Below are 27,673 nucleotides of genomic sequence, written 5' to 3' on the forward strand. Positions count from 1 at the left end.
AGGAAACATCACCTAGAAGCTCAATTTACCTCTACAATTTATACACAAATTACACAGACTATCAGGAGAAAAGTCCAAAGGACCAAAGGTCCAGAGAAAAACAAACAGTAGAAACAGAAATATCTGAGTTATTAGATGCAGACTTTAGGAAAAATGTGATTGTGTTCAGGAAAGTTGATGACAAAAAATAATAAATAAAAATTAAAAAAGTTAAAAAATTTAAAAAAAAGTTGACAAGATGAGTGAAAGGTCTAACATGTAATTTGTCACAGAAGGACAGGAGAGAATGGAGCAATAACAATATCTGGAAATATAATGACTAAGATTTTTAAACAACTATTCATAAGTAGAGGCTACCAAAGTAGTTCAGGCATGAAATAAAAAGAGCAAGGAGTCTGGGAATAGGAAAAAGTGGCAAATTGGGTAACTCTAAGCTAAAAACACTATAGTCAACTAAAGAATTCTGCAAAATAAGTGGTTTTAACATTTCTGAAAGGAAAGAAAACGTCTGGTGTTATCAATAGATGTTTTGATGAATGGATATCTAAGCAAGCTAAATTTCATCTTCCTAATAGGGAAAAGATTGATTTGCTTTAGACATGGTAACAAGCAGTGACTTAACTTGCCCAAAATACAGACATTATGGAATAATTGAAGTAGTACAAATCAAAACTCACAAATATTCACCAGTTTGCTTTAGTTTGCTGTATCTTATTAAGGAAGTCTTTAAAAAGCTATAATGTGGGTACTAATTTTCAGAGAACCATGGACATTGGATAAATTACTTGGTAGTGCCACTTAGTTAAAATATAGTAAGGATAGCATTTTGCAAAGATGAGATGCTGTGGCAGCAAGTCTGTCTTGTAAAGAACTTGAATCTCCACCGCCGCCCACCCCCCTCGCGCCAAATCTCTGCAATCATGTTCTATTTGACTAAAGGCAAATAAATGGTGGGGGCGCCTGGCTGGCTCAGTCAGGTACAGCAAGCAGCTCTTGATCTCAGGGTTGTGAGTTCCAGGCCCACGCTGAGGGCAGAGATTACAAAATAAACTTTAGAGGCAAATGGTACCCCACAAATTTCTGTGTATTTACTCAAGAATCAGTTACAAAGCTTGATTAGTCCTATTATTTTAGTCAACTCAAATACCACTCAAAGGGCTCTTCAAACAGAGTGTAAATCGGTTTTCTGTAGGAAAAAACTGGGAAAGGCTGATTTATTTTGCTCTAGAAAAACGAGCTCTTGATAAGTCTGTTGTGTGTAAAATTAAAGAATAACTGTGGAAGTATTTACAAACACTTTGGTAATGACGAACAAATGATTCAAGGGACTTAATTTACCGCTAATTCTAGGGCTGCTCAATTGAACTCTAGGGTTGCCCCATAAAATTGAGACCATCACCTGGTCTTTCAGCCAGATAGTTTAAGAAACTGTAGCTATTCCATAGGCCAGTTTTCTCCCCGGGAGAAACACTATCAATATACACAACTACTTCAAAGAGGAGACCCGATAATTGCCTTTCCACGTGAATAGAGGGCCAGTTGCAAATCGCGAAATCTCCAAGACTGCCTTTCCACCCCATCAATTTTGAAGCATGAAAAGCATGAATTTTGTAGCATACCGTGAAGAAGGTTCTCCCGTAGTTTCCCAGAAGTTTTTAATAAGTTCTCAAGAAATGCTACTAGCTGTTCCTTACTCAGCTCTTTGTCTTGCAAGATTTCGCGTAGAGTTTCTGCTGAAACTAACCTGAAGGCACTGTCCCCGGGCAGCGTAGGGCCAAGCTCGTGATGGAGGGCATCCACCGGGAAGACCTGCTCCCTGACCACCACCACCGAGGACCACCATTCTGCTGCCAAGTTCTTCCGCAACTCCAGGCCCAAGGGGCCCAAGCCGGAGTGGCACCCGTTCAGAAGAGAATGTTGGCTAAGCTGCCGCTTGCTGCCGCTGAAGAAATGCCTTCTCCGACAGATCTCTACCAGCTCCTGGCTCCCCTCACCGGACTCGGGGGCTTCGGGCGGCTCGCTCCCCCCGGGCGGCTCTGCGTGCGACCTCAGGGGCGCTCCGAGGGAGCGGCTCCCTTCCACCGACAGCTCGGGCGGCCCTCCGCCCACTCGACCCCCAAACCCAGACAACAGGCACCTGCAGACTTTCCGGCAGGCCCTGACCGCCGCACCAGAACGCATCGTCCGCGGGCTTCAACAGCGGCCTCCTCTTAGCTGGTTCATCCCGGCAAACCGCCGCAAACGTGAGGCCGGCGGCCAACGGCGCAGGCGCGACGGAAGTGAGCGTGAGCGCAGCCGGCCACACCCACGGAAGCGCGTCACGGCGCTCCGGCTGAAGCCGCCGGGGGCCGGCCGAGTCGCTGGGGCCGACGCAGACCCCCTACCGTTTCTTGCCTCCCTTAAGCCCGGCCCCTCCCGTCTTTAGCACCCGCAGAGGTCATTCTCCCCTACTTTTCATCATCACGCTGTGTACTAGGAGTCACTTTTGCTTCACACTTCGGCGATCTCCACCCTTCATGATGGTTTAGAGACCCAGGCCTTAGTTCTCTGTAAACGCTGCAGCTGTGGTGTCGGCTCACAGGAGCGCCGATGGAGGTGTGGCCGCAAACGGGGATGGGCTTTCCGTAGTGGCGGGGTAGTCCGGTCAGTGCTGCCTGCACCCACCCCCCGACCCCCCGCCCGGAATAGAGGAACCCAGCCCTCCAGGTGAACGTGGAGGCCGACTGACAGCTCTAAAGACAAGCTCTTCTACCAGAGAACCTTTCTACAAGTCCTTTAAAACATTCAGAACGTGATTAAGACAGATCCAGGATTACCTCAACAGGCACACTTACGATCTCTTTGCCTTCCCACACTTGGAGCCCTCAGGAATTGCCCAAATAGCCCAAAAGTGGCACAGCCCACAAGAGAAAACGGTTGCTCCCAAAGCCCAGGATTCTTACTTCTAGCTTCCCTTAAAGTGTAGTTAGGGTAACCATTAAAGATTATCACAGATGAGAAAACAAGCTACTGGATTCTACTAAAGTAACAAAGGGCAGTTAAAGAAAGGAAGATGCAGCCTAGCAGACATAGTTAAAATTTATCATTACACGTGTATGTTACAAGACAGGCTCAGAAAAAGCACACGTGCAGAAACTTTTTTTAAAAATTCAGTATTGCTGGGAAACAATTTTGTTAAAAATTTCTATTTAAAGCTCTACTTAAATTCTATTAAAAGCTGGACTCTATCATCGTGTTTTCCAATCAGGAAACACACCAGGGAAGAGGCCTATACACAAATAAATAAAAGCGAGAATGGGGAGAAAAATCACATTTATTAGTTCAGACAACCACAGGCTGGACACAACACACATGCTAAAAAGTGGACTGTCTTAAAACTTACTTCAAAGGTAAATAGGTAAATGTTTTCCACAGCCCCACAATCATTTCAATAAGTGTTTACAAATTAAAAGGCCGTTAGACATTAAACAGTAAAATATGTAATAAATACTCCAACCTACCCCAAAAACTTCTTATAAGTCATGAATTTGACTAACCATGCTATTGAAAACTTTTCAGTCACTAGAGGCTGAATCAGTTTTCAATGTATTAGTCCTAAAAATACCACTTCCCCTGTCCCCCAACCCCAAGCAAACTCTAGTAAGATTTTACATTTTAGAGATAAGGCATTGACACCAATTAAAGCCTGTTTAGTAATCAGAATTTAAATGAAGTCTCATAAAGACCTCTCCTCTCCTGACAAAAAGGAACATATATACCAGACTCTCTGGGAAGACATTCAGACCTATTTCTAGTCATTATTGAAATGAAGTGTTAGAAAGATCGGTGAGCCAAAGTTAAATCTAAAATAATCCATCGTCCCCTGACCTTTCTAGCAATAAAAACCCATGTTGACCTAAGACGACTTGTACAAGTCACTGTGCTTTTGGTTATGTTGCTTCCTCTTGGTTCATCATTCATTTACTTTCACGGGGTTTTGTTTGAATATGAATAGACCCTCCAGTTTTTAAACTCCTCTAGAGTTCCCTGAATTATGGTAAAGACATTCATGATTCCCAGTGTCAACTACAGTTAAATGTCCCAAGAGCCTGAAGACTACAATCTATATAAATTTAAAGTCTTAGCTTTGTTCACCATTTTGCTAATTCACATTAGAGCCAAGAGCAAGACTATAAACTATTCTGAAAAATCAAGTTATTTGGAGCTTTTCAAATAAAATTTTGCAAAGAAATAGTCATCCACGTTGTTCTCACACTAAGCAGTTTGAGGGTGGGGCTATACAGTTGATTATGTCCTATTTTAATCTCACTTCCCCATTCTGCTAATAAATAGGCTATTAAAATGACTCACCTGATGAGGTACTGGCAGAAAGCCTTAATACAACTTAGCCTACAATTGTAAATTTACTTAATCTCATTTAATTCTTGCAATATAAATAGATCATTTTTAAGAAGGGCCTTCTGTTCTCCCCACTTCCCAAACCTAAATCATAGAAAGGAGCAGTCAATTTAGTTTTTATGGTTTTAAAAAAAAAAAAAAAAAAAAAAACAAACCAGACCATCTAAGCAAAGTTTTACATGACATTATAGATGTAAAATAAAGTACAATTTCCACTTAATTCAGTCTTCAAATATTTTTTATTGGAAGGCCATGCGTTGCCTTCATTTATTGTATTTCAAATCACTGTACATTTACTTTTGTGAAAACACTGCCTGCATTTTCTAGTACAAAAAAAACCTAAAAATTGTTTCAGGAATGTAGAGAAATATCCAACTTAAATAGCGAAAAAGTGCACCATAATTACTGCTGCACTGCAGTCATTTCTGCATTTCCCATGTTTCTTAAATAACTATCTTGTCTGATAACACACAATATAAAGAGCAATTATGAAAAACAGACATTTACATATACTTCTAAAGTCTTATTGAGAATATCCTGTTGGCATTGGATAACCAATCATAGGCGCAGCTGCAGTAGCAGGATATGCATATGCCTGTTGGTTCATACCATTGTGCATATTGGGAACATTACTTCCATATTGCTGAGTGCTATCATAACCATTCTGGTAAGTCCCTGTTGGATTACCAGTCCTAAAACTGGTCTGTATACCAGCAGACACAAAATTACTTCCAAAGCTCCCATTGGTGTAATTTGCAGCACTGTAAACACCATTCTGAGTTTTTGCCCCAAAATCTCTCTTAAGCAGACTAGAGTAACCTCTGTCATAATTTTCCCTGTCTCTAAAGGTATTAAAACCACCCCTTTTGCCCGCAGAGTATCTGTCCCGACGGTCATCCTTCATGCCTCCTCTACCCCTGGAACGACCTGTCAAAAAAAAAAGAATTGCAAGCTGATTATTTCCACAGCACAAATCATTACTAGTACAGAAGAAATTAGGAAGAAGCTCTATTCAAAGTTTAAAGTGTTTTCTCAGTTTCATATGAAGATTTTACTCACCCGCCAATCCCATTTAATGGATTTGCAGACAATCATGTGACCCCAAATCACCAACATTTCTTAATGAAGGTTAGTCTTACCTGAACCTCTGTCTTCGACCAACTGAAGCAACTTGGGATTAATTGCTTGATTAGCTTCACGAAGCACAGAGATAAGGTCGCTCACTTGCTTTATGTTATTAGGTGTAAAGAAAGTGTATGCTGTGCCTGTTTTGGTACTGCGAGCAGTTCTTCCAATTCGATGAATATAATCCTCTGAGGAGTTAGGGTAGTCATAATTGATGACAAATTTCACATCTTCCACATCTGTAAGGTGTTGCAGTGTGGCAAAATAGCAATGTACGGAGTTTTGCACACCACAACAGCCAGACCAAAAATAAAAAGTTAGACAATTGTATTCCCAAGAAGGTACGGGCTGCAAAAAATACAGTTAAAATGGTTATCCATTCCCTGTAGGAATACCATTGAGGTTGGAAGGAAAAAAAAAAAAAGCACACACCATCTACCTGTCTCATTGCCCACCCAATGACAGAGAACCTATCAAAAGGACGTGTATTCTCTAACATACTCCCAAACCAGCAAGTCCCCTTACAGATCATCAAGTGACATCTGAATGCTTCTGCGCAGTAGGGCCACTTAAAGGTTCACAGCAACCTCTTCATGTGCTCATTTTGAGGACCTTTAAACAAAAATGTACATGGTCCTTTACATTACACACTCATCAGAAGTTCAAAATTCTGGCCACACTGCTTGTCTTGCCAAGACCTTACAACCGCAGCTGCAAGAAAAACATACCTGTCCCCCAAAAGTTGTTTTTATGCACTGTGTCTCGTCTAGGCAAGCGCTTCCAAGAAGCCAGGATTCACTTGAGAATGTGTCTCTCTCTGGCAGGTCTCGACATGACGACTACTGTGTAGGTGAGGGAGGAACTTTCAAAGCACTGCTTTCTTTTCCCACTGACTAATAAGTGTGAGAAGTTGCTCCTGCTCTAGATCTCATGTGCCAGTACTCACCAATTTGTAAAAGGCTTAGTACCTTTTAAAGCTGCTCTCTCCATTTCAAACTTGAACAAAAATTTCATTGAACATTGAAGTTTGGAAATATTTCTTCAACATTTCAGCAAACTCACTGAAACTCAAAGACCCACAGATCACAGTAAACAGTTTGAAACAATGCTGTACCATGGCAGTCATGCAAAGCATGGGACAGAAGAAATACCACGGCAGTGAACTGTGAGGATAACTTCCATTTTTTTCCCCCGGAGAGAACAGTTTACGGGGCAGAGGTGGTATGTTCTGCCTTTTGAAGATTACTGGCACACTTTCAGCTTTTCACCTCTCTAATCGACTGGAAGCAGCCAGCCGATCACTAGTCCTCCATCCCCCTCGAGTCCTCCGATTGTCATGCCTAGGCCTTGCCACAAAGACTGCACCTTTATATGAAAAAAACTTAGAAAAAATGCAGAGGTTAAAGAAAGCAATAAACTTTCTTTAAAAAAATTATATGGAGATCTTCTGGGAAACCAAGCCACGAATTCGAGTTTTTACTAACCTAGCCCTCTGGAGGCCACATCTGTAGCAATCAGAATAGGAGCTTTTCCATGTTTGAATTCTGTGAAAAAGAAATGATCATCAATAATCTGAGAACTCCAGGTTCTGAGTGAAAAAAATTTTCATCTGACTTACCATTTAGAACCCAGTCACGTTCCTGTTGACTCTTGTCACCATGGATACCCATGGCGGGCCACCTACATTCAAGAAAAATTTTGTCAGTAGGCTTTGCATTTAAAGCCTGATAGGTTTTACTTTACTGCCTATCTAGTCACTAATTTCTTTAACTTCACCTAACCCATGCAGTTTTATTTACACCAGGTAAACTTATCTATGACATTCAAATCCACTTGCCCCTTCCCTTAAATTCAGCTCTCATATACTTGCTTTAATGGAAAAAACTCACATACCCGTCTCTCCTCATTTTTCTAGTAAGCTCATCACATCTTCTTTTGGTTTCAACAAAAACAATGGTTTTATTCTCCTTCTCACTCATGATCTCTTCCATTAGACGAATAAGTCTTGCAGGGAAAAAAACAGTGAATTTTAAAAGAAGTCCGTGATTATAGCCACACATTTATGGTCACTCAAGAACTATCTTCAATTTACATGGCTGTGAATAAAAAAACACCTGCTTGAACACTTATCAAGCAATTCTACCTTTGGTCCTTAAACCACAAAACAGGTTCCTCTCCTAAAAGAAATGTTACCAGATAACCAATTTTGTGAATGAAGGAAACATTGCTAAGATTGACAGGATTTTAAAAGAACACGTTCACATTCTACCCTATGTAAGTTTCTTAACTTCTAAATTTGTACACTGAACTTTTAGTTCTATAAAAAACTTACTTTTCATCTTTTTCTACGTCATGACATACATCCACAATCTGAAGAATGTTGTGATTTGCACTCAGTTCCAGTGCACCAATGTTTATATGAATGTAGTCTTTCAGGAAATCTTCAGCAAGCTGTCTTACTTCTTTTGGCCAAGTTGCACTCCACATTAGGGTTTGCCTATCAGGCTAAAGAATGTTGGATTTTAAAAAAGCATTGCATTCTAAATAAGTTTAGAGCCATGTTTCAAAATAAAACATTTTTAGGGGTACTTACTCTTATCTGATCCACAATCTTCCTTATTTGGGGTTCAAAGCCCATATCAAGCATTCTATCTGCTTCATCAAGGACAAGGTAGGTGGTTCTTCTCAGATTGGTTTTCCCACACTCTAAAAAATCAATCAGTCTTCCAGGTGTTGCAATACAGATTTCCACACCTTCAGTTAAAAATATAAATATAAATATAACCGTAACATCTAGAATTTCTAACACCAACAAAAACAAGAAAAAGGATTTTTTGTTACGTGCCTCTCTCCAAATCACGAATCTGTGGTCCCTTGGGAGCACCACCATAGATGCAAGTGGACTTCAATCGACATGCTCTACAGTATTCAGCAGCGACTTGCTGTACCTGTTGGGCCAGTTCCCGAGTTGGTGCCAGCACCAAGCACTAAAAGAAACAAAGTGGAATAGGTTTTTGCAGAGTCCTGGATCCTAGTTTAAACTTACGGGCATTTACTGGCATTACTTCAACAGGTATCTCTTTTTTTTTTTTTTTTTAAGATTTTTATTTATTTATCCATAGAGACACAGAAAGAGAGAGGCGGAGGGAGAAGCAGGCTCCATGCAGGGAGCCTGACATGGGACTCGATCCAGGGTCTCCAGGATCTTGCCCTGGGCTGCAGGCTGCGCTAAACCGCTGCGCCACTGGGGCTGCCATTACTTCAGCAGGTAATGGATTTTGCTATCCAATATTCCAGGATGATCAAGGCAACTTTGTCTCCAGTTAAATTACATAACACAACTGATGTCTCTATGTGAAACCACCAGAATTGGTTTTGCTATATATTCTGTAACTCTCTTTATTGTACTCACACAAAAATTAAGAAAAAATACACACATATATACTTACAATAGGCCCATCACCTCTCTCTAGGAATGGCTGATGATTGATATGGACGATAGCAGGCAGCAAATACTATTTGGGGTGGGGGAACAAAACAAAAGTTAAATTAAAAAGCTTCTAATTTCCTTATATCACTAATCCATTTTCTCTAACATAATCACATATTAAAACTCCAAAAATTCTCTCACACTTACAGACAATGTTTTCCCGGATCCAGTCTGTGCTACTCCAACCATATCCAATCCACTTAGAGCAACGGGCCATCCCTGAGCTTGAATTGCAGTGGGTTCAGTAAAATTCTGTCTTGCAATCACATCCATTACATTTGCTGTAATTAGCAACAGTAATTCAGTAAATTTAGTGAAGCTAAGAAAAAGGGTGAAATTAATAAAGGGGGGGGGGTGAGTGCTCTAAACTAGCACTTACCAGGGAAGTTTGCTTCATAAAAATTCAGAACTGGCTTTGGGCAGTTGTGACCTCTAACCGTAATTTCCTTACTCCTTCTGTATGTCTCCACCTCTTGCTATAAAACAAATTGTAATAACCTACTAAGTACCATAACAACCTTCACTAATATGCAGACAGAGGCCTTAAGTTTATCAAGGATTAGCAACTTTAACGGGCCATTTAAAATCTATAACCACATATAGAAAACCTACAGAGCACAAGATCCAACGATTGTAGTTATATTTAACCACTCTAAATAGAAAAATTCAAAGATACCACTTGCCAAAGCACATCCTCTTCCTCGACTATCAGAAAATATGAGTTTCCCTAAGTTCAGTTATTTCCAAGGCCTCTGTTCAAATTTCTGTTTACTAAAAGTCACTGTTGAGTTACAGCCCAAGGAAGCCCTGTGAAATTACTCACTGCTGTGCGCCTAGCCAAATCAGGGTGTTCTTGATAAAAATTCTTCTCAAATTTGGGCAGCTCATCAAGATTCCACTTCTTTTTGACTAGTTTCTCCCCAGGGTTTCCAAACTTCTTTCCAGATAGGGGCCCTGCCCTACTTCCCCCAAATCGAGGTGCACCAAACCTGAAATTAAAACAAGCAAGTTATATTTTCAACTACCTACGAAGACGTTTACATACAGACTATTTATTGTCCCTTGACACACAGTACAGATACTTTGAGGTTTAAGACTTAGCACTGTCCTTAGTGATGGGTCATGCTCTCAAAAGCCACAATTAGCACCATCTCTCTCACTTTCCGTTGTCCCAAATACAGAGTACTGAAGCCAAATCAACAGCCCGGGATTTATCAGGTCGGAAATTGGCTGCCCAAACGCCCCAAGTTCAGATTACAAGGATAGACAACAGCTTGTGGCTCCTAGTCTTTCCCGTGAGCTTAGGCATTAAATGTCTGGGAGAGAGACAATACAAGGGAGGTGCTTAACAGCAATGTTATTATCAGCTCTTTCCAAGCCAAGCAGCTTTGGTTTTAAGGAATAATGGGACAGCACCCACGAGAACAGAACAAGGACGGTGGTCTCCGAGACATTTATGCAAGCCCATCGAATTGGGGGGATCCCCCCGGAGGGCTCCACATCAAGATAGCAAAATTATATAACGCAAAGAAAAAGAGGAGGAGGAGCTGGCAACTACCGGGGGAGGAGTCCCGGACCGGGCGGCGTTCCCGCTGGGGCGGCGCTTCCCCCTTTGTCTCGCATTTCTCTCTGCGCCACATTTTCTCGACGCTGCCATTTTGAGCTCCTCCGCCGGGCGGGGTAACAAAGGCGCCGCCGCCATGTCCGACGCCGGCATTTTGTACCCGCGGCTCAGCCACATGGCCGATTCCCGCGGTGCCGGCCGCCCTCCTGCTCCCGCGCCATCAATGGCTCGTGAGGCGACCCCTTCGACTACCACAGAACTCCCGGGGCCCCTACAACACTTCCCGAAAAGATGCACCGAACAGCGGCGACTTCGTTCTCCTGAAAGCGTCGCGCTTTCCAACCATTGAAATACACTCCCCCGAATTCTCCCCAACAGCTGCTCAGTCGCCGGGGGCGGGGGTGGGGGCTTCGGCGCCTCCCCCATCCCCCCCACCAACAAAAGGCGAGCTTGAGGACCGTTAACAGGGAAACATCCCTCTGTCAGTTCCGGACAAATATCAAAATGGCGCAAGCCTTCGATTCGTAAAGGCTAAATATAGGCGGAAAAAGCCGACTGTCCGTCGCCCCCGCCCGCCGCCTCCTTCATCGGCCTCCCATCCCCCACTGCCGGGCCTGACAAGTCCGTTCCCACACTCACCCTCGATCCCGGCCGCGGTCTCGGTCACTCGAATAACCCGACATGGCGTCAATGGTTGCGGTTGGCGGGGAACGAAGTAAAGAGAATCGGGTGCGACGAGTCGCTGCAGGTGGCTTTGGCGATGGCAAAGCCTTGCGGGGGCGGCAGCGGCAGCGGGGCGGCGATGACAGGGGCCGGAGCTGCTCGACAAGAGACCGGTGGAAATGAATGAGGTGCCGGCCGCGTCCCGGCAGCCGGTTTTATAGCCTGGACCGCCTCCTCCGCCGCAGAGAATGCTGGGAGCCGCTCTATGACCTAATCACCCCGCCCCTGCGCAGAGGGCGCAACGCCCGCCGGCGTTCCGGGATCCGCCATGTTCTCGCCCCACCCCCACCCCCCGCTTCCCTCAGAGTCGCCGGTTTGGGGCCCCTTTCACGGCTGGGCCCACCCGCACTGAGACGCCTTAGCCTACTCTTTGTTCTTCACCTTTTTCTCGTCTTTCCACACCTCAAGGAAGCCACCCCGCCCTTTTCCAGGTCTAGCCCTGCCGACAAAATGGCCAGCACAGACCAACCCACTCAGCCCACTTGGAGATGTTTACGTCTCCAAAGAGCCTTCACGCCCCTAACCAAGTGAGACGGGAAGGCGGAGCCTGACATTGTCACGTGACTGCTCCCGCCCATCGGGTAAGCGGGCCGCACTACTTCTCCACTTGGCGTCGGCGGAGGAATACGAAACGAAATAGCTCACCGGAAGTGCCGCACTAATGCCCCCGGGAGACCGGCCAGGGCCGCTGGGTGACCCGGCCTGTCAAACCCACCCACCTGAGAATCCCTCAGCGGGATCTTGCCCGCGGAGGATGGTACCTAGAGCCCACAAACCGCCGCCTGGGCGCGTGCTGCGAAAGGAAGTCCTCCCGTGATGACCAATCAGCAGCAAGAAGCCGTTTTAACGTCCCTCCCTCTTTCACCCCCTGCCCTTTCGTTTCGTTCTCCCCCCACCTCGGCGTTGCGTCTGCGCTGTGCGGCCCTTCCCGGACGCCGTCCACCTCGCGCCCAGCTGGAAGTCCGGCAGCGACCTGCCTCCGTGACATGGCCGGCTCAGAGGCTGGTGAGTCTCGGCCCGGAGCCCGGGTGTGTGTGGACTGAAACCCTTTACGTCCGCCGGACGCTCCTAGGCCTTTTATCTCGAATCCTCCGGCTGGACTCCCTGGGTCTGGGCTGCCGGCGGGGCTGGTGACAGACACCCAGTCGTAGTCGGCGGTTCCGTGGGTTTCTTGGCCCCGCTCTGGGTCCTCCTCCCAGAGGCCATCTAGCGAGATCTTGGGGTGTGGAGAGAAGAACCCCGTGGCGAGGCCCGCAGCACGCCCGCAACCTGGCTGCAAAAAGGGCAGTCAGAAAGCTGCTTCCCGGGACTCGCGTTTCTCTGGGGAATCCAGCCACTGTCAGCGCGCTCTCTGCCTCTTGGATTGTGGGGACTGAGGCCGTGACCCCCATGTGCATTGAAGTTTTGAGGGGAACGGCACTCTAAGGATCTGCGGATGCTCCTGCCGCAGGAGGATAGTGGCGGATTTCTCTCTTCAGTGCCCTCTGGAGTTACCGGCATTGTCTAGCAACCGCTTTTGAAAACCGAGTGGGTTGGGTTGTCCGGGACGCTTTTCATCCTTTCCTCAGGACAGCGTTCAAACCAGCTCGTGGTTTGGTCCGCTGTGAGAAGTGGGCACGGGGACAGGGAGATAACGTGCCTTGAACGCGCTCAATTCGTCAAATACGGAGTCGGAGGACTTCTCCTTAACCACCATAAATTATATCAGGGAGCAAATAGGTCAGGCTTTAGAAATTACCTTTGTTGGAGAAAGTCGTGAAATAATCTTGCTAATTCCGACCGTATCTGGGGGTGGGGTGCGGTGGCACACAGGAAACTTCCAACAGTGTTGGTAATGTGCTAGTTCTGAATTTAGGGATGTCTTTGTGTATTGCCTGTGTTTTACTTCTTATTCATTGACTTTATTTTTTTTTTAAAGATTTTATTTATTTATTTGAGTGAGAGCATGAGCAAGGGGAAAAGCAGACTCCCTGGTGAGCAGGGAGCCAGACTTGGGGGCTCCATCCTGCCGGGATCATGACCTGAGCTGAAGGCAAAGGCTTAAACCGACCGAGCCACCCAGGCGCCTCCATTAAATGTAATTTTTTTAAAGAACTAAAACAAATGTTGCAGTGTTGGGGTCATTACTTCAGTTTTTTAACAGCCTGAATTAATCACCACCTATTGGGGCACCAGAGAAATTCTCACTTGCACAAAATAATTGGGTAGAAACATGACTAATGCTATTGGGAATTTGAAGCAGCATCCATTAATTAGTTTCTGCTAATCTCAGACAATCGTTAACAAACTGTCTCCTTTATGACATCTATTCCTGTTTACTTTTAAGTATGTTAAAAACAGCTATGTATGGCTTGTAAAAATAAGAAAAGGTAAAATAACAAGATTTTAGTTTGCAACAGTAAAAATTGGATTTGCATCATAGGTTTGACTACATTGAAATTCCAGCACTCTGGAAGTCATCCCAAGAAATTAAATATGTTTTCAAAAATCATGCCTCAGAGGGTCTTTGAACTTCTATAATCAGATATTTTATCTTCTACATCATTTGGTGTCTATCTTTGTGGGGATTGACTGTTTCTAGTGTTATTTAAGGCTGATCTTTTCCTTTCCTGACAGAGTGGATAACCATTGCCAATAACCTTCTTTTGAAATGTCATATACACCTGAGGATACGAGAACTAGAAGATTGTGATTCTAATGTTTTTATTGCTCTTTACCAATCTATTTTGGGAGAAAAGGTACCAGGTAAGGGTACTAAGAAGCGGGAGTAATAGTGACTATATCTTAGGCCAGGAGTTTTGAGTGCTTTCAGTTAGATCCTATAGTATTTATAAAATCTTAAATTTTTTTCTTTGTTTATATCTTATTTCTAACTGTTACATTTGTTACCTTAATACCTTCCTGAGACCCACACATAGTAACAACCTTGGTCAAATCGGGTTGAGTGGTCTTGGTCATTACTGTTTAATTATGCCTAATACCTTACCTACAGAAAGTCACACCTTTTCTGTAAATGTACCTAAAATTGAGTGGAACTTGGAAAACTTTTGGGTCCTGTTACTTAACCAATATTACAAATATAAGTTGATGTTTGTACTGCATCCCTGGTTGAGTAGCTCAGAGTCTTTAAGATTCCTCAACTATCTCTGTTTGTTTATGTAGCTCATAACCATTAAGTACTAAAACTGTGTAGTCTCTCTTCTTTTCCCATTGTTACCATGAGTTAGTGCCCTCATCACTTGGAATAATGGAGATGGCCTCTAGCTGGTATCTTTGTTGCTAGTCTTAACCTTATTTTGACTGCAAGGGCATATAGTTATCAGAGCAGTCTTTTAAAATACTTCTTTCATCCTTCCCCCCAAAATTCATCTCTCTCAATACCAGAGGAGAAACTCTCAAAGTTGATGTTAAAATCTTTCCTCACTCTGGTCTATACTGACCTTTTAAATCATTATATCAATAATTCCTACTAGGCTGCTTTGACAAGACTTACAAGAACTCTCCTTTTGTACCTTTTGTGGGTTTTTTTCCTGTCATGGAAAGCTCCCCATGATTATGGGTTAGAGTCTCACTTTATGTATTGTTTCCCTTATTAGAGTATTAGCATCCCCTTGAATTTAGGGGTCTCTTTTTCTATGGTATAGTGCTTATGGTACATATATATGTTAAGTATTCAGCCAATAAAGACGCTCTGTTATTAGAGTATTAGCATCCCCTTGAATTTAGGGGTCTCTTTTTCTATGGTATAGTGCTTATGGTACATATATTTGTTAAGTATTCAGCCAATAAAGATGCTCTGTAGGATTCAGGCTCTGTTAGCTTTATCCGTACTTTATAGCCTGTTCTGTTTGGGTAGAGCTTGCTTTTGTAGCAGTTAACTCGACTCAGAAGCCTGGTCAGAGACCATTATAATTTGGACCCCCGGATGAAAAATTATGTAGCTTTTTTTTTTTTTTTTCTTCCCTACAGACCTCATAGCTATTCCTAGGAGTCAAGAGGATGAAGCTCACAATGTACAAGCGGTAATTGATTCACTGGCCTTGGATTACCTGCAAGTCAGCTTGTCTCACATAACAGGTTGGTATATACTTAACCATCAGATAATTTTGTATTTTACTAAAATAATTTGTTAGGTAGAATCCTATAGATTGTATAGGTAACCAGATGAGTAAGCTTTTGAAATAAACCAAATGACAACACTGAGCCAAGACAATTGACCAGTAGAATTAGGGCAGCCATCCTTGAGAGCTTTTTTAGCAAGTCAGACATTGAGTTTTTGATGGACTTGGGTCTGAGATATAAGTATCCTAGCTGGTAGTTTGAAGTATGTTTTTTGTTTTGTTGTTTTTTTAAGTAGGCTCCACACCTAATGTTTGGCTTGAACTCATGACCCTGAGATCCAGAGTCAGATGCTCAAGCAACTGAGCCATCCAGGTGCCCTGTTATTTAGTTATTTTAAAGCTAACATGCTGCTTGTTTGTGACAGCTAAAAATTAGCAACATCTAAATGTCTACTGAATAGGGACAGGTTAAATAAATTATTAAAAAAAAAGAAAAATAAAGAAAAATAAATAAATTATGATAGCAAAAACAAAACAAAAAATTATGATAACTCCCTACAGGGTATTTGCCACTGTAGATTTTTGATAATGCTCATTATGTACAATGTTCCATGTTAGTGCAACAGTCTCCAATATATATAATGTCAGAAAAATGTGCACTTGATAATAATATGCAGTGTGGTGCTACTTGTAGAAAACGAAGGTGAGGAGAATAAATAGATAGTTGATTGCTTGCAGAAGGACTCTTTCAAAGCATGTGCAAGAAACCTGTAATGCTGATTGCCTCCAATAAGAGGAACTTCAGGGCTGCAGGATGAAGATGGGATAAGATTTCATTATATGCCTTTTGCACTTTCGAATTTTATTTTATTTCATTTTTGAGAGAGAATGTGTGTGTGCAAATGTGAGGAAGAGGCAGAGAGAGGAGAGAATCTTAAGCATTGTGGGTGTAGGGCTCAATCTCAAAACCCTGAGATCATGACCTGGGCCAAAATCAAGAGTCAGATGCTTAACTGACTGAGCCACCCAGGTGCCCCACCCTTGATGAATTTTAAACCTCATGAATATATTGTCTATTCAAAATTAATAAAGTGAAATTGTGCACCTTTTTCCCAAAATAAACTATATCGTGCTTGTATTCTATTTTTTTAAATTTTTTTTTTATTTATTTATGATAGTCACAGAGAGAGAGAGAGAGAGGCAGAGACACAGGCAGAGGGAGAAGCAGGCTCCATGCACCGGGAGCCCGACGTGGGATTCGATCCCGGATCTCCAGGATCGCGCCCTGGGCCAAAGGCAGGCGCCAAACCGCTGCGCCACCCAGGGATCCCTCATGCTTGTATCCTAAAGCCAACTTACCAAATATATTTATAAATCCCTATATTTTAGATAGCAAGAAAATGAGGATTATTCCAGTAAATTAATTTCAAGTAAGGAAGACAGGGAATCTGTGCACTTGAAACTACATTTGCATCACTAAGAGAAGGCTTACACTACACTATTGGTTTGTTCTTTGGCAGTTAAGACAGAAAAATATTAATCAGGATAAGTCATTTGTGTCTCTCAATTTAATATTGATGACAATTTTTTTTTTTTTTTTTTTTTTTTATTGATGACAAATTTTACTGAAAATTGTCTTAAGTTTTTGAGTGGAGTTCTGGGTGAGTAAATGTGGTAAATTAGTTTGGAGATAATTCATTTTAAAGGTGATCCCAGGAACTCCCTGTTCTTCAACTTAGAATTGCTTTATCACTCGAATACGGCAAGTTTTGGCATTTGTGCTTTTTAAATCTATAGCAAGGTTGTATCTACGTATACAACTTTTTAATGAAGAGCTACTCCTGACAACTCACACCAACCCCATGAAAAGCTGCAAAACTGCTTACCTCTTCTGGTATACTGCAAAGCAGCTTTTTAGTTCTTGTTTTCTGTTTAAAGCAATCATGAAGCACTGCATTCTGGCGGGCGGTCTTAGTTGCTGGGTTGGCAGAGGATGCTCCCCATCCTGGCAACTGAGAAGTTCTGAGTATGCCCTTGGGGTATACTTGTGTATCTTGTTAAGCCAGAAAAACATAAGGCTTAAGAACAAGATTTCTGTTTGCTTTAAACAGAAAAAAATTGACAAATGTTGTCCATCTGTACTAGTAGTGTAGAACATCACATTTTTGGTTTAGGCTTGTTTTGCATCATGAATGAAGTTGTGAATGGCTAGATTCTGTCAAATATCATATTTCCATCTTGCCTCTCCCTTACCGATTTGAACTTACAAGAATACAAGCATGATCTCCCAGAGGACAACCCAGGTGTAGGTGTCTTGAGTTAAATTCTGTCCATAACTGATGTTGATTAGAGTCCATTTTACGTGACAGTAAGCGTGCCAAGTTTCCAGGCTTTTACTAACCCATTTCTTGTCAATATTTCAATTTAGCATTTATTAAAAACTTATTATGGGGTGCACTTGGGTGGCTCAGTTGGTTGAAGTCTCTGTGTTCGGCTCAGGTCTTGGTCCTGGGATCAACCCCGAATCAGGCAGCCCCCAGGGGGCTCTCTGCTCAGTGGGAAGTCTGCTTGTCTCTCTCCCTCTGCCCCTCCCCACTGTTCATGCTTTCTCTCTCTCTCTCAAATACTTAAATAAAACCTTGAAAGAAAATTTATTATGGGCCAGGTATTGTGCTAGGGATTGTATAAAGTGGATGTGGTGGGAAATTGGACTGGAGAAGTTGGGGGTAAGGTGAGACTAAAAAGGGTTTTATAGGAATGCCTGGGTAGGGTAGCTCAGCGGTTGAGCGCCTCTGTTTGGCCCAGGGCTTGATCCTGGAGTTCCAGGATAGAGTCCTACCCACGTCAGGCTCCCTGCATGGAGTCTGCTTCTCTCTGTGTGTGTGTCTCATGAGTAAATAAATAAAATCTTTAAAAAAGGGGGGGGTATATACATGGACAGTTTTTTAAAGAAAATTTTACTGAAGTATAGTTGAAATACAAAGTTATATTGGTTTCAGGTGCACAACATAGTGATTCCACAGTTCTGTATATTGTACGGTGCTCACTGTGATTAGTGTAGTTATCATCTGTCACCATTCAATGCTTATTACAATATTACTGACATTCCTTATGCCTTATTTTTTTATATCTGATTTATTTTATAATTGGAAGTTATACAAATTGAAAGTTTGTATTCATGGACAGTTGTTTTTTTTTTTTTAATATTTATTTATTTATTCATGATAGAGAGAGAGGCGCAGAGACACAGGCAGAGGGAGAAGCAGGCTCCATGCCGGGAACCTGACGCGGGACTCAATCCTGGGACTCCAGGATCGTGCCCTGGGCCAAAGGCAGGTGCTAAACCGCTGAGCCACCCAGCGATCCCCCTCATGGACAGTTTTTAATTAAGAAAATGGCGTGATCCAAACAAAATGAATAGGAGTTAACAGAAAAAAATGAAGAACTCCTGATGAAAGTAACAAGTTTTTTGTTTTTTGTTTTTTTAAGATTTTATTTATTTGAGAGAAAGAGCAAGTAAGAGAGCACGAGGAGAGTAAGGGGCAGAAGGAGAAACAGACTCCTCCTTGAACAGGGAGCCTGACACAGGGCTCAAACCCCAGGATCATGACTGAGCCAAAGGCAGACCCTTAACTGACTGAGCCACTCAGGCGCCTTAGTTTTTGTTTTATTATGCTACTGCTATTATCTTTAGAACAAGCCACCGTCTAGAAGTAGTATCCCACTGTGTTCTCCACTGCCATTTTTTTCAGTAGCCTAATAAAGTTCTGCTTTAGATGCTTTATATTTTGGTATAAATTTTACCTAGGGTGTGTTTCCTTAAGTCCATTTACTTTGTTTCTTGATAAAGGATCGAATGTGCCAATTAATTATCAAACATTATATTCAAGGCTGCTTCCTTTGATTATTCAGACATAATCAGGCATCAGAAAATTCATGTTTTTAGTATTTATAATATTGTTTTTTCTGAGGTAGTTTATAATTCTTTTATCTTGAACAGTATTTACATGGTGATATCTTCATTTCAAAATTATGAGGCTCTCAATTTCTTGGTTAATATTTTTAACTCTTTATTTTGTGTTTAGGAGAAAATATAGTGAAAGGAGATAGTGAATCTATTAAGAATCTGCTAGAAATATTTGATGGATTGCTGGAGTATCTTACAGAAAATATCAGTGAGACATCTCTTGAGAAAAGTAAGTTTGAAAATAGAAATTTGATTTTGTTAAAAAATTTGGTTTATATTTTATATCATGTCCCTTTTTGCCTGTTTTTGTTCATGGGAATTAGAATCACTAATGCATATTCCTGGTAAATTTAATCATAAATTAAATCACAATTCTTACTGTTCTAAGTGGTTGAAAACTATCCTAGACTGTTACCATGTCCTTTGTCAACTTGGATGTTGCTTATAAATTATTTTAAAGCTAATCAAAAAAAAAAAAAAGCTAATCTAGAATAGCTAAATTCTGGCTAAAATTTGTCTGTTGTCCTATTATTGCATGAAATTACTTACTCTATAATTTTCCTCTGTCAGAACTGCCATTTTTGTTATAATTTGGATATTGCTAAAACATTAGCAGGAAGAATTGGTGTGTTTTTTATCTTCAACCTACATTTAGGTTTGTGACAGCTTGAACATTTTATTTTTGTCTTTGAGTAACCCAGTTTCCCAAATTGTAACAATTCATTGTGTAGAAGTTTTATTTTATGGTTTTTCATAATTATAAATATAATATCGCCATATTTTATGAAAGGTTTATGGTTATTTAAGTGGATCAGCAGTATTTAAGAGCTATTTATAATCTTTGACTCAGTTTATCTCATTTCTAGGGATTTATCCTAAGGAAGGTAATATAAAAGGAAGGTGCTTAAAAGTCTTCATTGCAGTGTTATTGCAAAGAAGAAAAACCTGTCTTAGAGATTTGAGATGGGTTGAGTAAATAAATAGTGCTGCGTGTTATGATTGGAGTAGTATATGGCCCGTATAAGAATTTTTTTTTAATTTTTTTATAAGAATGGTTTTACTATTTTAAGGTTATCCAACAAATTTTCAGCAGCAGTAACAAATTCTAATATGAATGAAGAGAAAAATTTCGGTAGGTTTACTCTTCCTATTTCTCTCCCTGTTGATGGTGAAATGTATGCTGTGATTATAACATTTGAAATTAACTCTAAACTCTTTAGTGATAGTTTTCTACCTTTTATCATTGTTGTTGAAAGGATTTAAAAATATGTAAGTATGACCTGGAAGGAAAAATTGCCACACAAGGTATTTTTTATTTTAAAAACTTGAGTGGTGGGATGCCTGGGTGGCTCAGTGGTTGAGCGTCTGCCTTCCAGCTCAGGGAGTGATCCTGTAGAGGGATCGAGTCTCACATTGGGTTCCCTGCATGGAGCCTGCTTCTCCCTCTGCCTGTGTCTCTGTCTGTCTCTAATGAATAAATAAGTGAAATCTTTAAAGAAAAAAAATAAATAAAAAATAAAAACTTGAGTGTTTGGAATGTGAAGTATTTTGAGTGTTTAATATATGTTAAATATATGCTGAAAATAGAATCAAAATTGGGAGGATTTCAAAATTGCATGCCATGTTTATTGCTCTCAAGGAAGCCTATACTCAAGTCAGGAAGACAGCTGTAAATACATACAGTAGTCCCCCCAGATGTGCAGTTTTACTTTCTGTAGTTCGAGTTACTCACAGTCAGCTTCTATCCAGAAGCAGATGATCCTTCTGACGTTTTGTCAGAAGGTCATAATAACCTAATGCTGTGTTGCAGTAGCCCATTTCATTTACCTCACTTCATCTCATCACATAGGTATTTTATCTTCCCACATCATCATGAGAAGGGTGAGTATAAGACAATAAGATATTTTGACAGACCACATTTTGATAACTTCTGTGCCAATTTATTATAACAGCTTTATTTTATTATTAGCTGTTTTTGATCTTAATATACCTTAGAAGCTAAACTTTATCGTAGGTATGTATGTACAGGAAAAAGTGTATAGTGTTCGGTACTATCTGTGGTTTCAGGCATTCTTTGTGAGCCTTGGAATATCCTCCTTGGATAAGTGGGGACTATTGTACAATAAAAACATTATAGAATTAAGGGAGAGTGAGACATGTGAAACCTAATTCAAGGCTACCAGTAGGTATTTTGATGCTCTGTAGCTCTTTAGTCATTTTAGCAGCAAGATTAAGAGGTAGAAAATTACCATTAGGTGGAGATTGATTAATTTGAAATTTTACACTGACAGCAGCAGTTTTTACTATTGCAGGGACCATAGTGGTTTGGCCATGGATAGGGCTGTGGGGATGGAGAGAGGAACACAGAACTGAGAAGTACTTATATGTGAGTCTGGTAATAGTGAAATGCTGAGGTAGGGGGTAAGGAGGGATCTTTCGAGGGGAGGTCAGTAGAATGTGGTGAGTTTAGGGCTGCTATAAGGGAGTTGCACAGATGGGATCTCCCTGTGTGGTAGTACCTGAGGTGGACAGTATATTCTAAAGTCTGATTCTCCAAGTTGCTATGGCAAAATTACCTAGAGCTGAGCAGATTCTTCAAAATGCCAGTTAATAACGGGAAGTAAATATTTATTATCGTTAGACACATCAGGTATGTATTGCAGCTCTTTCCTGGTACCTGAGCTAGCATTGTCATTTAGTTAAACTGAAGGACAAGAGATTTGAAAGCAGAACTTGAGTCAGTGCTGCGTTCTGCCCCTCATTGTTTGAAGCTCTTGAAGCCTCAGTTTTCTCATCTGAAATTCTTTCATGGCTGTAGTGAAGGTCAAATTAGGTATGCATAAACAGCTTAGCACCAAGCCTAGCTGAGAGTAAACGCACAGTGAATGTTAACTCATGTTATTAAAATGTTTGTTGAATACAGAAATAGAAAAAAAATGAAGGTGGATGTTTGAACAGGGAATCTCTAGAAATGGGAATGGGAATATCCAGAGGTATAAATACGAATCATAGAAGGTTCACCCATACCTCCTGAAGTCACTTTGCTAGCGAGGTGCTGTCACTAGTGAAACTATATTCCTCTGATATGTGGGGTAGAATGTGATCATCTGAAGGAAAATTCCATCCAAGCCTTGATGTAGTCTGATTCTTAGGTAGGCTAGGAGAGTGATGGTCTTGGAACTTGAGGTAGGCTGACACAGTCATGTGAGGCTGAAACCACAGCCTCATCCTCTTGCCTCAGACATCCTTTACAGGTAGGGAGGTTCTAAACAACAGAAAAGGACCTACCACTTAGCTTAAAAAATAAAACATTGCTAATACAAGTAGACACTGCTTTTCAAGCAACAGTTTTGTTTTTGTTTGTTACCCAATACGTGCTCATCATAAGTGATGATTTGGTTCTTTCTACTTTCAAGTTCACAAGAGCCCAGTTTACCAGGAGAGGATGAGGTGCCTTACTATTCTTCCTTCTACCTACCCCTGTATCAAAATAGCATTATTAATTTTGGGGTTTTTTGGTATTGTGTTTATTCTAAACAGGTGAAACTGGACAGAGTTTTAAAGAATCCCATCTAAGAGAACCTTTGGAAGAGCCAGAAAGTGCTAAGGAATCCAAGTCATCATGGAAAAAGGTTTCTTTTGGGAGGTAGTGCTCAATGTCTATGAATTTAATTGAAGCAGATTATGCTATTTTCTTCTACCAAGAATTGAAATGGCACACAGTATACCAGAATGGAAGCAAAAACTAGTGTGAAAACTTTAATATTTTCTCATATTTTAAACCCCCTGAGGGAGGTTTAAGAGCCTTGAGCTATATGTAATAATTTAATTTTCAGTATTAAGCACCTACTTTTAAATTTTTTCCCTTGGTTATCAAAATAGTTTGTATTCCTTACAGAAAACTTGAAAGTACAGAGAATAGAAACCAGTAGAAAAAAATGAGCTCTATCATTTTGACTAAATAAGTACTTATTTGATGTTTTGTTATACGTTAGTCTTTTTTATTCTTTTGGGGTTTTTTTAGATTTAGTCATATTTATGTAATTTTGTTTTCTGCATTTTAAAATTTTACACATCAGTAGCCTTCAAGTTGTTAAACTCTTTGTAGTAATTTTTAATTACTGTATAGCAGACCATTCATATGTGTGCTTTATAATTGGCTAAACCACTCCTCTAAGGTGGAGGTGGCTATTCCTGTTTTTTTTTTGTTGTTGTTGTTTTTTAAACATCCTACATTTGATGGTAGTTCTAACTAGAGGTTGAATATGATGCTATGGGTTTGTTTTAAATGTCTGATTCTCCATTTTTTTATGGAGTTTGTCATGATTTGAAAAACCCAGGCAGTGCATTCCTATTCAGGTATAGTACATCATGGAAAACATGTTTTAAGAGAGAGCACCATATGATGACTTTCTTGACTTTATTTTTTTTTATTAGATTTTTTTTTTTAAAGTGCAAAAGTAAAACAACACAAGAATATTAATGCAAAATTAATACCAGACTCTACTCCTACATCCCTAGAGTATCCAGTGTTTATTGTTCTTTGTGTATTTTCCAATGCATTTAATCCCTGACACTTTCCACACAGTTATTTCCACCATACATACATCAGTCAAAACAGATAAGCAGCAAGTGAAAAGCAACAGAAGGGAGTGGAGTGTCTTGCCCTTTTTCTGCATATTGCTATTAGTCTCATTACCCATAGGTAGGCTGTTTGAAGCAACTCTTGGGGTCTTTCTTGGTAGGGGCCCTCTGTGGTTAGGCCAGGTCCTAAATAAGTAAGGGAACTCTTTCAGGTGCTCCTTGTCATCAGAGGCTTTGGGCCCCTCTTGGGATGGAGATGAAACAGAATCCACCGGTGAAATAATTCGACTTGGAGATACCGCACACACTTTTTCTCTAAGAAGTAACGGTAAGTAGTTAGATACCAGTTAGTTATTCAACATCTAACTATAAAAATATACTTAGGAATGTTTTATAGTTGAGAAGAACATAGAAAGCTATAACTTGACATTAGAATTGAATTTGTAAGAGTATACCACCATTATCCTAAATATGAGCAGTTAACCTGAAATCAGTCAAGGAGGAGTCACAGGCACAATGCAAGCAGGTAGATGCAAGTTTGTCTTGTAATATATGGGACTTGATACTCTGGGAAGAGAATTCTGGATGCAACTTAATCATCCACTTACACTCAGGTTACTCCCTAAGTGTAGCTTCCTTAACTGGGTGACTTACTCTTTTCGTGGTTTCAACCAAGAAGCCTGTATATCATCCAGTGGCAATTTTTCTGCCAGGTGTCAGGCCACATTTCTAATAGTCTCCTGCTTATATACAGTAAGCCTAAGTATCTTTCAGACCCATTTTGAGCATCCCATCTTGCTGTCCTCCAACATCTCACTCCCTGTCCTCCCTACCTTGGTTGCCATGCTCTTTTCTGGCATCCTATTGTTTCTTCTGCTGGGGTATTCTTCCCTCCTTTCTATTCCTGGCAAATTTACACTACAAAGCCCAGCCTCCCCCATGTGCCTCAGGCTCTAAGGCTCTGTATTTCTACAGTGTGGCCCTCTCACCTTATTTTGGTAATAGCATTCTCACATTGCATAGAAATTTTGAGTATGTCATGAGTTTCAGGGACAGTAGCCACCGTACTCATTCAGCACATGTTTAATGTTTTCCCTGTGCCAAGCAGTGGTGTTACAGTGGTAAACACAATAGACACAAATTCCTTCCCTTGTAGAGCTTACATTCTACTTGTGGAGGCAGCCAATAAGACAAATAAGTGAAATATATAGTAAAATTATTCATATTCATCTTAGTATTCCAAAGCTTTGCAAAACACCAGGCCCGCAATAAGTTGTGGGGGTTTTTTAATGGAAGAACAGGAATGCTAGAGAGGAATTAAGTGTATTAAATTGGGAATCCAGTGACCAAGTTCTTATCCAGACTCTGCTACTACCTGTGTGACTTTGTCAGGGCCCTTATCTTTCCTGAGCCTCAGTTTCTTAATGTGTGAAATCAGAGAATTCCACAAAACCATCTCTGAAATCACTCTCTCAGCATTAATACTTTGATTGCAAAGAATAGACACTGAATTCCAGTGTTCAAAGAACCTAAGTCTGGCAGGTTAGACAGTAGACCAAAGACATGTACTTGCTACTGGGAGGAGCAAAGTAATGTGATGACCAAAGTCAAGTGTAGGTAATACTGTTTCTTGAAGGAAAGAGAGTAGGATTAACAGAAGGTGGAAGAAATGGTGATTTTAGAGATGGTGTCCTGTGATAGCAATTGCCATGTAGAAAGGTTGCTTCTGTAAAAAGTGAATTGTTTTCAGATTTTAACTATTCAGATTATAATACAATTAAGGCAAAAGAAAAAAGATTAAGAGAAAAGCTAGGCTAAGGTCTTTGGGTTTAATGTCATAAAGGACTATGGTAACTTCCTTTTATATTTGGATTTAAGTCTACAGATTAACTGTCATCATATACATTTACGGGCATCTAATTTAGGCTTTGATTCCTGGGCTGTTGAGATAATTGACATGTAACATTGTTAGTTTGAGATGTACAACCTGAGGATTTTATGTTTACATATATTGTGAAATGATCATCGCAGAAGTCTAGTTAATGTTTGTCACCATTTATAGTTGAAATTTTTTTTTCCTTGTGATAACTTTTAAGATCTATCCTCTTTGTATATTTATAGTCCCATGACTTATTTAACTGGAAATTTGTGCCATTTGACCATCTTCATCCATTTTTTCTACCCAGGGCCACCCCCTTTTCTTAATGAAATGTTACATACATTTATTATATAGATATTTAGTGAATTTTATTAACGCTTACAGTAGACAAGTTTTAGGACATATTTAGCAATATGTCCTAAAACAATCTCGAAATTATAAGGTAAGATTTGAGTGTATCTCTTTCAGTCTGACAGAACTTCCATATGGTAACTAAGCATGAGATTTTAAGAGAAATTTCATAAAAAATGAAGAGCATATGAGTTACTTGATCATCCAAGAAAAAATAAGCCAGGTAAAACTGAATTAGCCTCGAGTCAAACTGATGACAAATTCAGTTTGGGTAGTAGAGAAATTGTGGATGGGCCATATTATGAATTTTGAACATTAGATCTTAGATGCTCTTCATGTAATTAGGAAGTTATACAGGGAGATTCACATATTTTAAACATTTTGATATGAAAATGGCCATAGTGCACTGGATTATAGAAAAAGAAAGCACAAAAAGATGTATTTGCTGGTTTTAAGAAGACATCAAATCAGCGTCAGAAATGTTGAAATACACAAGTATCTTGGAATAAATTGCGTGGAGTTTGGGGTCTGTGCAACGTGAATTTTTCTGTTTGTAGTGATTATCAGTTGACCATTTGGTAACAGTGGGTTTTCGGGGTGCATTCTCAGACCTTCCAAGTAAGGAATACATTTATGGTGAAGTTTTTCATTAAATTGGAGAAAAGTAAATAGTCATTTGGAGAGGGGGTTCTTAAGTCCATTCTGTTTGTGGGAAGTTTGTGTACTGTAGATTTCTAAGGGAGCAAAGTGGATATCCCTCAATTTCAGAAAAATTTACTGTAGCTTTCTATGTAATCTTATAAAGCTGATTTAAAATAATAAGCATTTAAAAATTAGACAAAACAATTTGATCTGTAAGCTTTTTTATTATGGTATCAGCCAAGATTCCTAGCTAAGAGAAAGGCCACTTAAATATGGAATCCAAAAAATAAAGCAAATGAAAACAAAAAGAAGTAGACCAGAGAACTGATGGTTTCCATACTGGAGAAGGTGGGGGGAATAGGTAAAAAAGAAATAGATACAGAGAACTGATGGTTTCCATACAGGAGAAAGTGGGGGGAATAGGTAAAATGGGCAAAGTAGAGTGGGAGGTATATAGCCTTCCAGTTATGGAATGAGTAAGTCACAGGAATGAAAGGTATAAGAAATATAGTCAACAGTATTAAAACAACATACAATGACAGATGGTAGCTATGCTTATGATGAGCATAGCATAACATACAGAGTTGCCAAATTACTATGTTGTACACTTGAAACAAGTATAATATTGTGTGTCAACTGTACCTCAATTAAAAATTACTTAGTTTGATTACACGTTATAAATAAGATCACATAAGATGCACATTGGCATATCTGTAAGGAAAGAAATTAAAATGGTGGTTTCTTTAGGTCAGAGGTTGGCAAACTATGGCACAAGATCCAAATGACTCACCAAATTATTTTGTTGATAGTTTCCTTCTCTGTGCAGAAGAAGATTCTTGTAGTCCTAATAGTTTATTTTTGCTTTTGTTTCCCTTGCCTGAGGAGACAT

General features: G+C 40.5%; 3 protein-coding genes across 6 annotated transcripts in view; 1 reads left to right on the top strand and 2 right to left on the bottom strand.

Annotated features, from left to right (window-relative positions):
• The window catches only part of POLG2 (DNA polymerase gamma 2, accessory subunit), a 39,962-nt gene extending 37,355 nt beyond the window's left edge, over positions 1–2,607 (bottom strand). For 2 of the 3 annotated variants that reach the window (XM_055318191.1, XM_055318194.1), the window contains exon 1: positions 1,620–2,605. In XM_055318191.1, coding sequence (XP_055174166.1) covers positions 1,620–2,181 — 562 coding nt within the window. In that variant the 5' untranslated portion in view covers positions 2,182–2,605. Of the gene's footprint in view, positions 1–1,619 lie in introns of all 3 variants that reach the window. The other variant, XR_008663499.1, reaches the window with a different exon arrangement.
• A 2,011-nt stretch (positions 2,608–4,618) lies between these two features.
• DDX5 (DEAD-box helicase 5) lies at positions 4,619–11,440 on the bottom strand. The gene is made up of 13 exons (XM_055317725.1): positions 11,217–11,440; positions 9,837–10,002; positions 9,393–9,489; positions 9,161–9,294; positions 8,973–9,038; positions 8,369–8,510; positions 8,117–8,277; positions 7,856–8,028; positions 7,417–7,527; positions 7,142–7,203; positions 7,008–7,067; positions 5,538–5,762; positions 4,619–5,325 (listed from the first exon to the last, which is right to left on the bottom strand). The coding sequence occupies exons 1-13, from the start codon at positions 11,258–11,260 to the stop codon at positions 4,922–4,924; spliced, it is 1,845 nt and encodes a 614-aa protein (XP_055173700.1). The 5' UTR covers positions 11,261–11,440; the 3' UTR covers positions 4,619–4,921.
• A 530-nt stretch (positions 11,441–11,970) lies between these two features.
• The window catches only part of CEP95 (centrosomal protein 95), a 34,245-nt gene continuing 18,542 nt past the window's right edge, over positions 11,971–27,673 (top strand). The window contains exons 1-6 of one of the 2 annotated variants that reach the window (XM_055317736.1): positions 11,971–12,305; positions 13,917–14,045; positions 15,270–15,377; positions 19,447–19,557; positions 22,869–22,974; positions 24,125–24,240. In XM_055317736.1, coding sequence (XP_055173711.1) covers positions 12,287–12,305; positions 13,917–14,045; positions 15,270–15,377; positions 19,447–19,557; positions 22,869–22,974; positions 24,125–24,240 — 589 coding nt within the window. In that variant the 5' untranslated portion in view covers positions 11,971–12,286. The remainder of the gene's footprint in view (positions 12,306–13,916; positions 14,046–15,269; positions 15,378–19,446; positions 19,558–22,868; positions 22,975–24,124; positions 24,241–27,673) is intronic. The other variant, XM_055317742.1, reaches the window with a different exon arrangement.

Source organism: Nyctereutes procyonoides, unplaced genomic scaffold (assembly GCF_905146905.1).
Source record: "Nyctereutes procyonoides isolate TBG_1078 unplaced genomic scaffold, NYPRO_anot_genome, whole genome shotgun sequence".
In the NCBI taxonomy this organism is placed as follows: domain Eukaryota; kingdom Metazoa; phylum Chordata; class Mammalia; order Carnivora; family Canidae; genus Nyctereutes; species Nyctereutes procyonoides.

Coding starts and splice junctions, on each gene's coding strand:
- DDX5 (XM_055317725.1), bottom strand. CDS start 11,260: ATGTCGGGTTATTCGAGTGACCGAGACCGCGGCCGGGATCGAGG. Junction 7,528..7,855: donor GACGTAGAAAAAGATGAAAA/GTAAGTTTTTTA, acceptor TTTCCCTGCAAG/ACTTATTCGTCTAATGGAAG. Junction 5,763..7,007: donor TGTGGCCTCCAGAGGGCTAG/GTTAGTAAAAAC, acceptor AACACCTTACAG/ATGTGGAAGATGTGAAATTT.